General features: G+C 47.3%; 1 protein-coding gene across 1 annotated transcript in view; it reads right to left on the reverse strand.

The window, feature by feature from the left end:
• Window positions 1-2985: 2985 nt before the first annotated feature.
• The window catches only part of LOC103604607 (intersectin-2), a 60048-nt gene continuing 49336 nt past the window's right edge, over window positions 2986-13697 (reverse strand). The window contains exons 14-21 of the mRNA XM_008589176.1: window positions 13184-13282; window positions 10850-11017; window positions 10189-10404; window positions 9482-9603; window positions 8547-8629; window positions 5071-5154; window positions 4409-4582; window positions 2986-3911 (exon numbers count right to left, since the gene is read on the reverse strand). Coding sequence (XP_008587398.1) covers window positions 3754-3911; window positions 4409-4582; window positions 5071-5154; window positions 8547-8629; window positions 9482-9603; window positions 10189-10404; window positions 10850-11017; window positions 13184-13282 — 1104 coding nt within the window. The 3' untranslated portion in view covers window positions 2986-3753. The remainder of the gene's footprint in view (window positions 3912-4408; window positions 4583-5070; window positions 5155-8546; window positions 8630-9481; window positions 9604-10188; window positions 10405-10849; window positions 11018-13183; window positions 13283-13697) is intronic.

Genomic DNA, 13697 nt, shown 5'->3' on the forward strand with positions numbered 1-13697 from the left:
TTTCTCCATTTTTTAATTTGGCTATTAGTTTTTTTGCTATTGAGTTCAGTGAGTTCCTTATGTATTTTGGATATGAACCCCTTACTGGATATATGGTTTGCAAATATTTCCTCTCATTCAGTAGGTTGCCTTTTCATTTTGTTGTTTCCTTTGCTGTGCAGAAGCTTTTTAGTTTGATGTAGTCCCACTTGTTTATATCAGATCTTAAGTGACTATAGTCAGCTTTACTCTTATGGTAGGGGAGGCTAACTGCTGTCACCAATAGATCAAAAAAGTGGATAGTGGTTTAAACACAATAGAATTTATTTTTTTTCCTCATGTACCAGGGCCAGGTAGGTCAGCAGGCTGTCCCTTTTTCCTGCAGTCTTCCAGGACCCTACCTGATGGACCTCTGTCATCTTCAGCACCTGGCTTCCAAGGTTTCCCCGGAAAACTCATTCCTGCCAACTTGTCTTGTCCTGGGAGGTGAATGTGGACCAGGCCTGGAGGCGGCATACCTCATTGCCTTGATAGTCCATGGGTTAGGACACAATCACTTGGCTATGCCTAACTGTAGGGTGTGGGGGTGCTGGGAAAAGTAATTACTGGCTGGTCTGACCGCAACCGCAGGGGAGCATCTGGTGGACAGCTAGTTGTCTCTGCTGTAACATGAAAAGGTTAGTACTATGTGGAGTCCAAAGATACAGAAAGGCTCATTTGAGTGTTGCAGAAACCAGGCAGAGAGAGAGAGAGATGAGGCAAACGGGCTGGCCGGGAACCTGCCTGAAAGGCATATCTTAGCTCCCACGGGAGGGCTGGGTGTACTATGTGGAGTCCAAAGATACAGAAAGGCTCATTTGAGTGTTGCAGAAACCAGGCAGAGTGAGAGAGAGATGAGGCAAAAGGGCTGGCCGGGAACCTGCCTGAAAGGCATATCTTAGCTCCCACGGGAGGGCTGGGTGTGGGCGGGATCAGCAGGGGGTTCTCCCTGCTCCTGTCAGTTGCTCTCCTTACACCACCCTCAGCCTTTGTCTTCTGTCATTAGGTTTTAGGAACCAGACAGCAGAGACCCCGTTCCTGGGCAGCTGGGGACAGCCATCACAGATGGGGGCCACAGCCTGTGGAAAGAAGAGTGATGACCACAGAGGTCCTGGGGAAGCACCTGGCCTCCCTGCAGAGGGCCGCCATGTAAGGCTGCTGTTTGTAATAAAGCTTCATTGACTTTAGTTTGCAGTGTCTGTCTGCACAACAAAGTACAGCAAATGTGTGAGGGAAGTATTTTGTACTCATTGAAAAATTTTAACGGCAAGATAGTGTTATCATCTCCCAGTACATGACATTCAGGGAGGCTCAGTGACTTTCTCAAGGTCAACCCCCTAGCTAGAAGATGGCTGCGTTCCCTTCCATGTCCAGTCCCTCCGGTGTCAAAGCACACATTCCTTCCCCCAATGCACACTTTCTCCTTACATAGCTCAGACTTCTGACAGGGAGTCAGATTGCTAAGAACCTAGGTCCCTTTCAGAGGGTGGAGTTTTTCCCTCCCCCACCGTGTGTCCTGCTCCCAAAGAGCATTGGAGGGGCTCGCTGGGGATTCTTCACAAGAACAGAGACTTCCAGGGCGTGCAAGGCACATATGCTGAGTCCTTCCCAGGAGTAGTCTTAGGGCGAACTCCTCTCCCCACGCCCTCCAGAAAGTTAGGCTCACCTTTCAGGCAGGAGAGAGCTTGATTTCTTAAGGGGCAGATCTGCGTTCCCAGGTCAGGGAGGATGACTGGAGTTGCTGGGTGTGCTGACAAGAAATATTCTCTGTAGTCGCACAGAAGTCATCTGACTTAGATCCTGCAGGCTCCTCGGTCCTACATCTGACCAAAGAACCCTGACATATGTAGAGCTGGAGAAATGGCACTAGCCACAGTTCATGCTAGTGAGAATTAAAGGGAACAGAAGGGTTGTTCTATAACTATGGTCACAAGTAACCCCAGAGCTGGTTTTAAACCTACCTGATCCATCAGGGCCAGCATCATGCTTTGAAAGTCAGCCTTCAGAGGCAGACTCACTGCTGCCATTAACCCACACTTGCTTCTGTAACCTACAAGACACACCGCCCCACACCCTGGACTCAGTCAGCGGTCTGTTCTCAGCGAGGCTGTGCCTGACCAGCCAAACCTTCCCCTAAGTAAGCAATATGTTTAGTTGTTTTGGTTTAATATATTGAATGCTGTTTCTTTTTTCTCTTATGTCTATGTTTTAACAAATCAGTGCCTAGGATCAGTACCCTGAATGAGTAAGTGATGGATTTTTTTATTTGAATATATTGAATTATGTTTTCTAGCCCTTCTTTGCCCAGTGATTATGTTTAAACAGAAACGGGGCTATGGTGGAGACCTTGGGACATCTCAATCCTTCCTGGTTCCTCCAGCTGCTTGGAAAAGACCTGCTTCCTTAGAAATGAGGGCTCCTGCAGCCCAGGTCATTCTTTCAAAAGGACAAATCTTTTCCCAGGGATTCAGTGTATAAGACCTTATTTTTTATGAACATTCAAAACAAATTTCACATTTCAAAATTCAGAAGCCAAACAAGCAGGTCAGACAGGTGGGGATGTGGCTCTGACAGGACAGGGGACAGGAGGAGTGGGGGGCTTCTGGAGCTGGAGGGGCTGGAGACCTGCCAAACAGGGCTTAATCCTTGGGCATTTCTTTACTTGTAAGTTACCCTTGAGGTTTTTACTTAATTAGGCAAGCAGAAGGACTCAAAAGGCTCAGCTGTAGCTCCCACAGAGATCGTCTACTCCAGCCATTAAAGAAACCAAACCCCAGAAACATGAGGCAGATTCAGCAAAGTCAAAGAGCAAATTAATGGCAGGGTCAAGAGACCCTCGGTCTTCTGACCCCATCCTTGGTCTTTCCCTCTTGTACCAGAAAGGAAATTTGGTTTCATTATAAGCAACCTCTGAAGTTACATTTTCAGAACCTTTCTCATAGAAAATGAATCAAGCTTTGAAAGAAGTTACATTCATAAACTTAAGATTTTATTCTCTTTCTGTACATGTTGGCAATGATAAAGCTTAAAGATGCATGTCCTATGAAATATGCAAAAACAAGGAATTTACATAAATAATTTATACTTCAGAAAATTAAAGTCGAAAAATATTTTCCACATTATTAGAGTTCACAGTATTTAAAGTGAATCAAGCTTTCCCTCTTATATTTCAAACTATATTGTCTTAGCAGAGAATGATAAAACCTAATCAGGAATAAAATGATCAAGTTTCTGTGTTTATTCAGTGCACGAGTAGATGCTATCTCAGTATCAGGCTGCTCAAGCACAGAGGCTGCAGCATTTCATCCCAACCCTTCACCTCCTGAGTGGCTGTGACCCATCAGAGGTCACACAGTGTGGAATGGTCACAGCGTCACCAAACCACTCCACAGTGGACACATTCAACCAAGTGGTAACATCTGGTGGTCTGATGCCTCATTTCCATGTAATACTTTTTATAGCCCTGAAAATGGAAACCGTGGCATCTAAACACAGCTTACCATGTTAACACTAATACAAGGCACTGTGCTATGGGGTTTGGTTTATTTACAGGAAAGATCATGTTTGCATAGATTGCTAGCGATTTAGTGTGCAATAAAATAGAGGCCCCAGCGTGCATGGCTTTGTGATGGATGAAGCTGCGTGCTGTTTCCTCAGTCCCAGGACAGTATAGTCTGTTATTCTCTAGCCCCACATTGTGGTGTATCCTCTGGTGCTGTCCTCCCCCCGAATCTCCTACAGCAGAGGTTTTTGCTCAAAGAGCTGCAGGTCAAAGCGGACCCACACCTCCCCAGTGGGGACCTCATGCAGCAATAGTCGGCGGGTTGTAGGGCCTTTGCTTTCCTGTTCTGTTCGAATTTTTGCCACTGGAACTTCAGTACGACCCAGGAAATCTGGTGAATAAACATCATGTGAGAGTCAAAAGCCTTTCTTCTTTATGAAATTGTTAAAAAAACTACCTCAGGAGGAAGGTCTGAAACAAGATTTATAAAACTTTCAAATCCTAAACAAGTAACTTCTTTTGGCTTATAGATGTTTGATACTGCAAACGGATGTGTGTAAAGTGACAACAGATTTGTGTGAGAGAAGCTGCCTATGTGGAATTCAAGTCTCTCTGGTTAGAGAATGTTCTACTGCTCAGTATGCAGCAGGAGCACAGTGTTTACATCATGTGTATAGGTGGTGACGGGGGTCAAAGAACTGAAACACATCCGAGGCCACCCCCTCCCCCTGGGGAAGCGCATCCACCTGCTGCTAAGTGAGCTGACACAGGCCTGTGTCATTTCCCTTAGTATCATGGGGTAGATATGTGGCTGAGCACCCTAGATCAAGCCCCTAGATTCTAGAAAACTGGGGAAAGCATTAGATCCCCTAGCCAAGTTATACTTACCATCTGGTGAAAACTGGTCTCTGTCAAACATGGTGAGACACAGCACATCTTGGTAAAGATCCTTAATAAAGAACTGGCAGTTGAAATTCCACTTGGGATTTAGCGTGTCCTGGAGGGTTCTGGTGGTGTAGCTCTGGGAGCCCATGCTGATTTCACAGTACGGATTGCTCTTTCCTGAACCAAAACAAACCACAGACACAGGTGTGGCACATATAGGTAAAATGAGTGACTAACAGGGCCATCCTTGAGCAGAAGCGGATCCAAAGTGATGCTTCACTATAGACCACAGCAGGAGCCACTGCCTGGGGGGCCACATCCGTCTTGAGGTCTAGAAAGGTCTGCCACTTTCTGAGTTCCTAATATCGACAGCATCATAAACCTGGGGAGCAACTGTGAGCTCTAACGTCAGGACTGCTCCCCGTGAGGCTGGGCAAGTGTCAGTGCAACTTGCTGTGTGCTTTCTCGATGCAGAAGCACTCAGGAAGGCAGGCACTGGAGAAACAGAGGAATAATAATACCGGTCTGATAAACTAGCTTACCACCATTTTAGTGGCATTAGAAACACTGCCTTTTAAAAAGTCATGCCACCATTCAATGTTCAGAAGAGTCGTCGTCAAAGAGTGGGGCAGTTATGACATCTGTTGAATGAAAGAAGCGTTTACCATTTGGTTTACAAGCTTTTAATTCTGTAGCTTCAATAACATGCACCATCAGACGTCCAATGCCTGAAGTCTTTTGAGAGCGGGCTACAAAAGAGGAAGATGAGTCAATTAATTTCTTCTTTAAGAAAGGAGACAGCACAGTGACAATGCTAAGCTGTAGACACAGTCTGTCTTCCTAACCAATTCTAACACTACCCTCAGCCTCATCTGCCACTGCACTGGACCCACCAGCCCAGCATCTGGCTGCTCTGTGCCTCTCCCAGCGTGTGTGACCTGCTAGGAATGCCTCCCTCCTATCTCCGCCTGTCAGCAGCCTGCTCATCACCCTTTCACCTCCAGGTCCAATCCCACGTCCACCTTCCACACCCCTTCCCTCCACACTACATCCATTATCATTGACTTATGAGTGTCCCACAGCCCGCTGGGTCTGAGGTTCTGTGTAATGTCTGTCTCCTCTGCCAGAGACGAGCCATTGTAGATCATGGACTGTTTAACTCATCCTTGTGTTAACCCCTCAACTGCCTAGCAAATAGTAATAAAATAGTAATACATATTTGTTCACCACTTAATAGCAGCTAACATTTATTGGAAGTTTACTTTGTGTTAGGCATGTGCAGGTCACATGCCTAACACATGTGCTAGACCTTTACATAAATTATATTATTTAAAATACATCATTACCTTATAAGGTAGCTCCCCATTTTACAGATGAGAAAAACTCAGGCTTAGAAAGGACTGTAATGTGCTTGACTCAAGAGTTTCTAAATGGCTGGGTCAAAATTTAAACATCAGATACCAAAAGCTAAACCACTCACCCTAACTCCACTTATAAACATTTCAGCTTATGAAGCAGATTTACTTAAGGCTGTATTCTACTTAAGGAGGAACTCAAAATGCTTTTAATTATGGAGAGAAATGAGTCAGTGAATTCACATTGTCTTGGGAAACATGAAGTTTATAGTTAAACAGGCTTTGCCCTCAAGGGCTCAAAAACGAACAAGAGGATGCTTGCTGAGCTGCTGAGTTTTTGAACTCAGGGCAGTAGATTCCTGTCTATGAGAAGTGACCCACTCTTCATTTGTGCCCACACCTCCACCTCAGAATGTGCACTCTATTCCCCTGAAGGCAGGGGCTAGGCCTTACTCATCTTTGTAAGCTCAGTTAAGCCTAGCACAGAGCCTGGCACAGAGGAAGTAATCGATAAATATCTGAAGAATTGAACATGGATATTGATCATGTGTAACAATATATACAGATATTGATGGTAAGCAAAACTCATAGAGAAAAACTTTGATTTGCATCTTTGACCAATTAAGAGATCACTGTATGCTTTACAAAATGATTCAATCATTGATTTTTCAATAGCAAGCTTTTAAAGTACCATTAAAATAACATTCAATTAGTAAAAGTTGATTTACACATACCTTTCAGGAGTATGTAACAAAATAAGGGACACCTGAATAAAAAAACACATTGAAGAGCTGCAACAGTAGCAGCTAGGAACCTGCGTGGGAGGCTGAACAGGGAAGGGATGTGGCATGGAGGTGGGACGGGCGGGCTAGAAGGAGGCTCAGAGCACAAACTCCACTGGGTGCAGAGGCCGCACGCAGGTCTGAGCCCAGCTGGGGAGGGGCAGGGAAGTTGAGGCTTGGCATTTGTGTGCAGGCTGGAGAAGGATGTAGGAGCCATGACAGTTCTAGTCCGAGGGCCACAGCGGGGGCTGGGGGTGGAGGGATGCTTTACAAAGACCATTGAAGCTACACTGAGCAGGGGATGATCTGTTCACGAACAGGGAGGACACAACAAGGACAACAAACATGGAGCTCACTAGGCACAGTTCCGTACCGGGCCCTGCAGGGGTATGGAGATGTCTTCAGGGGAGGAAAGGGGCTCAGGGGACTGAAGTAGAAGCAACAGGACCACAGTGCAGGGCATAATCACAGACCCAGGGGCAGTGGGGGACCGGGGTAGATGTCGCGCTGGTTAGGGTGTTGGGGAAAGCGTCATGGAGGAGGCTTGGGCCTTGAAGAATGGGAAGAATTTTGATGTGGGGGTAGAGCATTTCAGATGCAGGGGCAGCTGAACAAGGACGGCCTGGCAGGGCGACAATCAGTGTTCGATTAGGCAGTGGTATGGGCCAGATGCAGGGAGACAGTGAGAAACGGGCCTGCGAACAGGTGACATTGGGGATGGGCCCTGAGTTTGGGGTAAGAAATTTGTCCTTCATTTGGGAGGCCATAGGGAGGATTCTTAAGCAGGGAGAGGTATACTAAGAGCAGCTCTGTATAGAGAATACTCTAGAAAGGAAGAGGGTGGTGGAGAGGAAAAGGAACCTCGTGCTATAGCCTTTGTGGGAGATTGGAGGGTCGACGCCACTGGGAAAGGAAAGGACCAGGCAGATGGGAAAGACAGTGATGGGAGAGGGCGCAAGGGCTCCACGACTGACTGGAAGAGAGGCCTGAGGAGGGGCAGAGGGCGTGTCAGTCTGGGTGGCTAGGACATACTGCCATCCACAGGGATTTTCAGGAGGAGGAGCTACTGCTGGAAGGAGGCTAATGAATCCCACCAGTAATGCCAATGTGCGGTGCCTACCAGGCTTTGGAGCAGTCGAGCAGGTGCGACTGTTGAAGAGGCGAGGGCTTGGGAGGGAGCAGCCAGACTGACCACTTAGACTGGGGTGAGGTCCCCAAGGGAGGGAGCTGCCAGAGAGACGTGGGAGAGAGTGCTCAGCTGAGAGTGGAGGAAGAAGAACTAGGAAGGGTTTAGATGAAGAAAGAAGGTTCGGTGGTAGGAGGACCCTCAGGATACACTGGGCCCAGAGAAAAGGAGGAGCCTTCATAACCTGTCATCAGGCGCAGGGTGCTTGAGCAAGGAAAGCAAGCCAAGCCACAGATGAGGTCACTGGTGTCTTTGAAGAAGCCATTTCCATACTGATGGGGACAGAATGTGGAGTGAAGGCTGGTGAGGCCAGGGGGAGGCAGAGACAGGGACAGATGTATGTTCTAGGACACCGGCTACCAAGGCAGAGGGCAGAAGGGTGGATCCTGGAGGAGAGGGCCGAGGCTGGCAGGGTGGGAGAGGAGCGGAGAGTGGATATGAGCTGAAGGGAAGCAGACAGAAGTGGAGCTCGATGGAGCAAAGTGGACCGAGCAGAGGGGGTCAGCTGTGGAGGGAAAGGAGAGAAGAATGAGTGGTAGACGAGGAACAGAGCCTGCTGCGGAGCTGGCACTGCCTCGATGTCCCCACACCTGTGTCGTCTGCAGGTTTGAAGCAGCTGCTATGGGGAGGGGGGGGGGAACTGGTGCAGTGGCTGGGCCAGGACTCTGCCGTCTGACCCCACAGCAAGTCTGGTCTTTCTGACTGTCCCCATTTCACCAGCCTCCCTGCAGGAGCAGCAGCTTGTGTCCCCAGAGCCAGACCTCCCCACCCCTAGGCCCCCAGTGGCTGGTTCCAACCTCCAGGGCACCACTAAGTACCTTGATAAGCCTTCTCTCGCTTCTTCTTTTCGGTGTCGATGTACTGCTCAGAGGCCACCTTGATCTTCTGGACCCAGGCAGTCCTAGAGGAGAAGCAGATGCAGCCATTGGCGGCTTCCCATGCACCTCACAGGCTCGGCCAGGAACCACAGCTCTGCACGCGTTCTATGCTCTTCTTTCTTTTGCTGGCCCCAGCTTTAACAACTTTCCAATCTTAGACCTAATATTAGTTTGACCAAAAGACTTGTTTGCTAATTTAGGATCGAACCGAGTTTCTAAAGATGGTTCTTGATGCTTACAAAACACCAGGAGCAAGGTGCTGGGGACCCAGAGATGGAAGATGCGATTAACCACATCGGCGACAATTCAGCAGGACGGGTTCTATTATGCAAAGAACTGTGCACACAGAGCAGGAGGAGCATCCCCTGGGGTTGCCATCACAGAGGCGCTGTTGGAGCGACACCCTGAAGGAAGCACAGCTGGCCAGCAGGGGACGAGGAAGGCCCTCCCCGCAGAGGGGCACGTGGGGACGGTGGATGTCTGGCTGGAGCACAGGTCTGTGGGTGGAGGGATGGGCTGAGGCCAGAGCAGCACCAGGAAGGCCTCAGAAATCAGCAAAGGACATGACTGTCACCTGAGGGTAGCCCCTGAAGGGATTTTAGTAGGGACTGAGGTGTGGGATCTGCCATTTGGAAGCTCGTGAGGAGTGGCGTGAGGAGACTGAAAGCAGGGAATCATTTTAGGAGGTGGCTGTGGTGACCAGTGCATCTAAACCAAGGTCTACCCATTGGACTGGAGTGGAAGGACGTGTTAAGAGAGGTGGAGGATACAGAATTAGTAGGACTTGAGCATGGATGGAGATGGGTTTATGGCAGAGGGAGATGTCCAGGCTTTCTCCTAGATTTCAAGGCAGGTCACACATGGTCAGGACTGACCTCTCGTTAATGTTGTCTGTTCGGAGGGTGTAGACCCGATCAATGTGGGAAATGTGGAAGACAGGCTCATCGCTGGAAGGGTCTGTGGGCAGTTTCACCAAGACTTCATTCAGGAAAATGGGCTGAAAAATTAGGGCCAAAACACAGGCTGTGAGTTGGTCCAGAACACTCCACCCGCCTATGTCCAGAGAGAGTTCAGTTTGTTCGGAAGAACCTTCTTGAGAAGTAGAAAGGGGTCTAGTGTCCAAAATATTTCACATAGGAAAAAAGAAAAGGCCTCCATTTTGTAAAGGTAAATACCCAGTGTGGATTAGGTGCTACTGCACTGGAATGGGAGCTCCAAGTGCCCATGACTGCAGATGTGACACCTCTCTCCTCTGCACACTGACACTTGGCACTGTCCTTCAGGCTCGGCTTACAGAGGCCCAGTGCTGAGTGTGGACAGAGGCAGGACCAGGTGTCATGTTTGCCAGGAGGAAGCCAGAATCCAAAGCTGGAATTCGGCTGACGGCCATCAGCAGTCAGTGAAAGCCCAGCTGCACGGGCATTCCTTCTCTTGGGAAGTGGCAAAGGATGTGCGAGCCGTCTGGAAATGGGTGAAGAGAGCCCCATGAGGACATGACAGGCTCAGCCAGGAAGGAGATCCTGAAGGTAGAGGTAAAACCTCATCAGGTCCCTGACAGTACTGCCTGGCACACTATACTCACCGTTTTATACATTTTGAATTGAGCGTTGGACTTAGAGCTGAACAGTTTCTCAGAGCCAGAGGAAACAGCAAACTGCTTGACCATGTAGGTAAGAAGCAGGAAGTCATTGAAGAGGAATCCATGTAGTTCCTTATTGCTCTTGGTCTTGTATAGTTTCCCACTGTGCAAAAGCTTCCGCGGCCCCAGGCAGTTGGTGAGGGAGTTGAAAATAAGTTGCTTAAAGAGAAAGAAAATGTCACTTTGGAAGTCCCAGCAGAAACCATCCCAGAGCCCCTGGGAGGCCAGTGCCCTGGGTCTGAGGGTACTGAGGTAGAATTTTCTAGGTGGGAATGTGGCTGGAATCAGTTCTCTTTACACAAAAGATCCTTAAATTTATTACTCTTCAGAGTTCAAACTGGCCTATTGAAAATCATTACTTAAACCCACGGAATACTGATTCTATCAGCTGAATTCAAAGAACTCAAAACAACCTCCCCCCCCCAATTCTTTCTTTATGGGAAAGGAAGATGACTACCCAAGAAGGAGTATCTGTGTAGGGGCAGGAAGGTGATTCCACATGGGCTGAGCCGAGGTGTAGACTGTCCACACTAGGGGAAGGCTTGCAGCTGCTCCCCCCCCAGAAGCTGACTGGTGGGACCCAGTTTAACAGCACAGCTCGCACCTCTGCGAGACCTTCGCACTGAACATGCGCCTGGATCCACTCCAGTCGGTCTGAATTTTCCTTCTCCCGAACTCCCTCATTAACTTGAGAGCAAAGCTCCTCTGCCCGCTCCAGGGCCAGCTTTAGGGAGGAATGGTCCACGTGACTCTCCAGGGTGTTCTCCAGAATCTGGAAGAGAGAGGGCTGCGTCACGTGGGACGTATTATGTCTGTCACCCACCCAGCCAGCCATTCACTGGCTACTTCCTCTGTCTGAATGTTACTGGCTGTGTACATGTGCTTGGTGCTATGCCAGGCACTGGAAATACAACAGTGAATAAGATAGTAGTTTCTGCCATTGAGAAGCTCATGGTCCCAAAAGTTCTTGGGGAGACAGGCACAGGTAACTCAGTTACAACAGGGTGTGAAAAGTGCTATTCTGGATCAACTGCCCTGAAATGTGTGGGTTCCTGGTTACTCTCTGGCAGGGTCCTGGTAACGGGAGTATGTTAAAGGGTACCTCCCTATATCCCCCCAATATTTTAAGCCATGTATCTTTAGGGTGAGCCTTCCAATATAAACTGGCTGCAACCTTGATAAGTGTGTTAACTTGTTGAATAGCAATGGTTCATAACATTTTTGGGATCACTGATCCTTTTGAAAAATCTGATGAAAGCAATGATTTCCCTGTCACAGGAAAAACACAATAAAACCATGTTGTCAGCATGTAGGAAAAATGCATTCAGTTTATTCTGAAGTGACTTCAAATTACTAATGCTACCAATGTAAAAGAATAGAGGCTAGAATACAACTTTGTGTGGTCTCTTCAGAAATTAGTGGGACCATCACCAGGCGAATCCTGTCTAGACTCTTTCATTCTAGTTGGACAGGTTCACAGTCCTTCGTTTACAATTCTAAAGTATAAAAAAGCCTAAAGCTTTTACTTAGTACTCATTTGGTGGCAAAACCTGACCTGAATGGAAGAGATGCGTTTACTTATTTTTCTTGCAGTGATTCTTCACTGTAGGAATACGAGTACTTGTGTGTTTGCTTATAAGTGCTGTCCCAGGCTTTGTTCGTACATGGTATTTGAAATCACATTCTGAATTCTGAAACACATCAGTCCAAAATATTCCAGTAAAGGGACTAGGGATCTGTACTTATAGGTCACTTTGGTATAGGTATCTGTAACAAAAGGTCTATGTTGAGTTCACAGACTAAAAGTCAAGGAATAATCAATAAAACTAACAGTCATATTCTTCCTGCTATTTTTCTTTATAAATTATATCAGTGATTTTTTGTGGAATAATTCTTCCTAAATCTGCCTTTTCCTTAGAAGACATATTGGCTCAAGAGACCCCCATTGCTTACATCAAAAAGAAAGATGGATGGAATTTTAAAAGGAATGTTTAAGGCCGAGCCCGTGGCGCACTTGGGAAAGTGCGGTGCTGGGAGCGCAGCGGCGGGAGCCCCACGGGTTCGGATCCTATATAGGGATGGCTGGTGGCGCGGTGCAGCCGGTCTCAAAAGGGACAAATAAATAAATAAATAAATAAATAAATTAATTAATTAAATTTAATTTAATTTAAATAAATAAATAAATAAAAGGAATGTTTAAGGCCGAGCCCGTGGCGCACTTGGGAGAGTGCGGCGCTGGGAGCGCAGCGGCGGGAGCCCCGCGGGTTCGGATCCTATATAGGGATGGCTGGTGGCGCGGTGCAGCCGGTCTCAAAAAGGACAAATAAATAAATAAATAAATAAATAAATTAATTAATTAAATTTAATTTAATTTAAATAAATAAATAAATAAAAGGAATGTTTAGTCAGCAAGTTGAAATGGGATGTGGCGAGGGGATGATAATGAACTCTGTTTAGGACATGCTGAGATGGAGACTCCTGGGACATCTAGGTAAAGATGTTCAGCTGGTAGATGAATTTAGGTCTCAGAGGAAAGACTGGAGCCCAAGGTTATGCTAATGGTGTTTTCTGGACTCAAGCGGGCTGCAGAGCTGGAGACCTAGAGGGTCCTTTACTCTGCCTAGACAAACACACTTATGATTCTGAGACGTTGGGGGGGTTCTAGGAAGGAGGATGACAGGTTACCCATGTGACACTGGATCCCTCTTTTATTTGCCCACTTCAAGGATTCAGCCCTTTGGATTGTGTGTGTTCCTGTGCATGCACATACATGTGCACACACTCCGGGCCTGGTGCATCAGACAGTGGGATCACTTCTGTAGCATTAATGTGGGGGTGGGCTCGCATACTCGGAGGCTCGCTGACTATCTGGACTCTGTGAACCTCCGCAGGTCTTGCTCCTAAGTCACACCCAGACTGCCCCAACCTGAGCACTCACACTCCTGATGAGCAGAGGGTAGCGGGTGATCCTCTGCATGGGCTTCAGCAGGAAGCTGGAAAGGGGCATTCCTTTACACCGAGGGTCAGATGCCAACTTCTGCAAAATAATTGAGGGGCTTGTGAGGAAACCAGAACTCCAATTAAAACAAAGGAAGCATTGGCCATACTCCTGCCTTTGACCACCTTTTAGATGTCAAATTTCTTTTAATAACTCAGGATCCCAAACGATATAAATTATGCATTCTCCCTTAGGCTGTATAACAGATCCCAATATGCAGTATTTCATGAACAATAAAATCCAACAAGAAATGTAAAAGAAAAGCAAGAAAATAGACTTTACTTTCACTTCTCTCACCATTTTAACATGTGTAGTGACAGTTCCTATTACTGTACAACATCAATGAAAATGACTTCTCAAAATGTGACATTCTGTTATAACAACCAGCTGTACGAAGCTCACTGCTGTATCACTATAAGGATGTTGTTGGTTCAAGGATTCAAGGATTCAGCCC

Source organism: Galeopterus variegatus, unplaced genomic scaffold (genome assembly GCF_000696425.1).
Source record: "Galeopterus variegatus unplaced genomic scaffold, G_variegatus-3.0.2 Scaffold5280, whole genome shotgun sequence".
NCBI lineage: Eukaryota > Metazoa > Chordata > Mammalia > Dermoptera > Cynocephalidae > Galeopterus > Galeopterus variegatus.